Here is an 860-nt window from a genome sequence, read left to right as displayed (position 1 = left end):
TGTAAGGCAGGAAAATGACTCAACATACTTCAGATATTTAACAGTTGTAGGCTTGCTTAATTGTGACAAACAGCAATGTCAGTGCGGCTCCTGTGCTGTGAAGTCCGCATACAGTGTTTTGTGGGTCTTGGCAGTAACAGAGAGCTAACTCTCTACACACGCTGCTGGTAATGATATCAATGCTTGAGGAAGCACAATGTCCATTCAATTCGTTATTTTATTTTTTCCAAAGCAAGCATTATTCTCCCGTATCTATGACAATCCCATAATGGTGCCGCGTTTTTGAACGTCAGACACGTCAGCAATAGACTGAGGAGATTCCTCCCTTATGTCCACTGTGACGACACTTTGATAAGCACATCATTCCCATCTTTGTCCCTCCCTCTGTCTCTCTCTCCCTCCCTCCTTCACTTCTCCTCCTCTTCTACACACACACACATACACACACGCTCACACTACAGATGCCACAGAGGTGACGGAGGTCACCTTATTGTCATCTGCCCAGGGCTGCAGGTTCTGCAGGGCGTAGAGGGAGGAGTTGTGCAGGCAGAGCGGGTCCGGCTGCAGAGGCTGGCTCAACGTCTTCTGGAAAGCTTCCTGCTGAAGCTGCAGCATCAGGCGGTTGGCCTGCTGCCTCTCGGCCTCCCTCTCTTCCGCAGTCTGTCTCCTGGGTGGACGGTGGAGACAAAAGGGGAACAGAGGAAGATATAAGACCTATATAATGTTTCATTTTTATAGGTCATGGGGACACAAAATTGACCAATACCACAGCAGTGTTCACAATGAATTGTTCCATATTGTCATAAAGAAGCAATATAACTTTCTTTGTTGAATAGTGGTTCCCAACCTGGAGGTCGGGA

General features: G+C 47.6%; 1 protein-coding gene across 1 annotated transcript in view; it reads right to left on the bottom strand.

Annotated features, from left to right (window-relative positions):
* Positions 1–380: 380 nt before the first annotated feature.
* The window catches only part of tlx2 (T cell leukemia homeobox 2), an 11,990-nt gene continuing 11,510 nt past the window's right edge, over positions 381–860 (bottom strand). The window contains 1 exon segment of the mRNA XM_035669440.1: positions 381–667. Within this exon segment, the coding sequence (XP_035525333.1) occupies positions 451–667 (217 nt within the window). The 3' untranslated portion in view covers positions 381–450.

Source organism: Morone saxatilis, unplaced genomic scaffold (assembly GCF_004916995.1).
Source record: "Morone saxatilis isolate NCDOM2014 unplaced genomic scaffold, NCSU_SB_2.0 Contig22, whole genome shotgun sequence".
Taxonomy (NCBI): domain Eukaryota; kingdom Metazoa; phylum Chordata; class Actinopteri; family Moronidae; genus Morone; species Morone saxatilis.
Note: the sequence above shows the minus strand (reverse complement) of the source record. Positions and strands in the feature narration are given on the sequence as shown.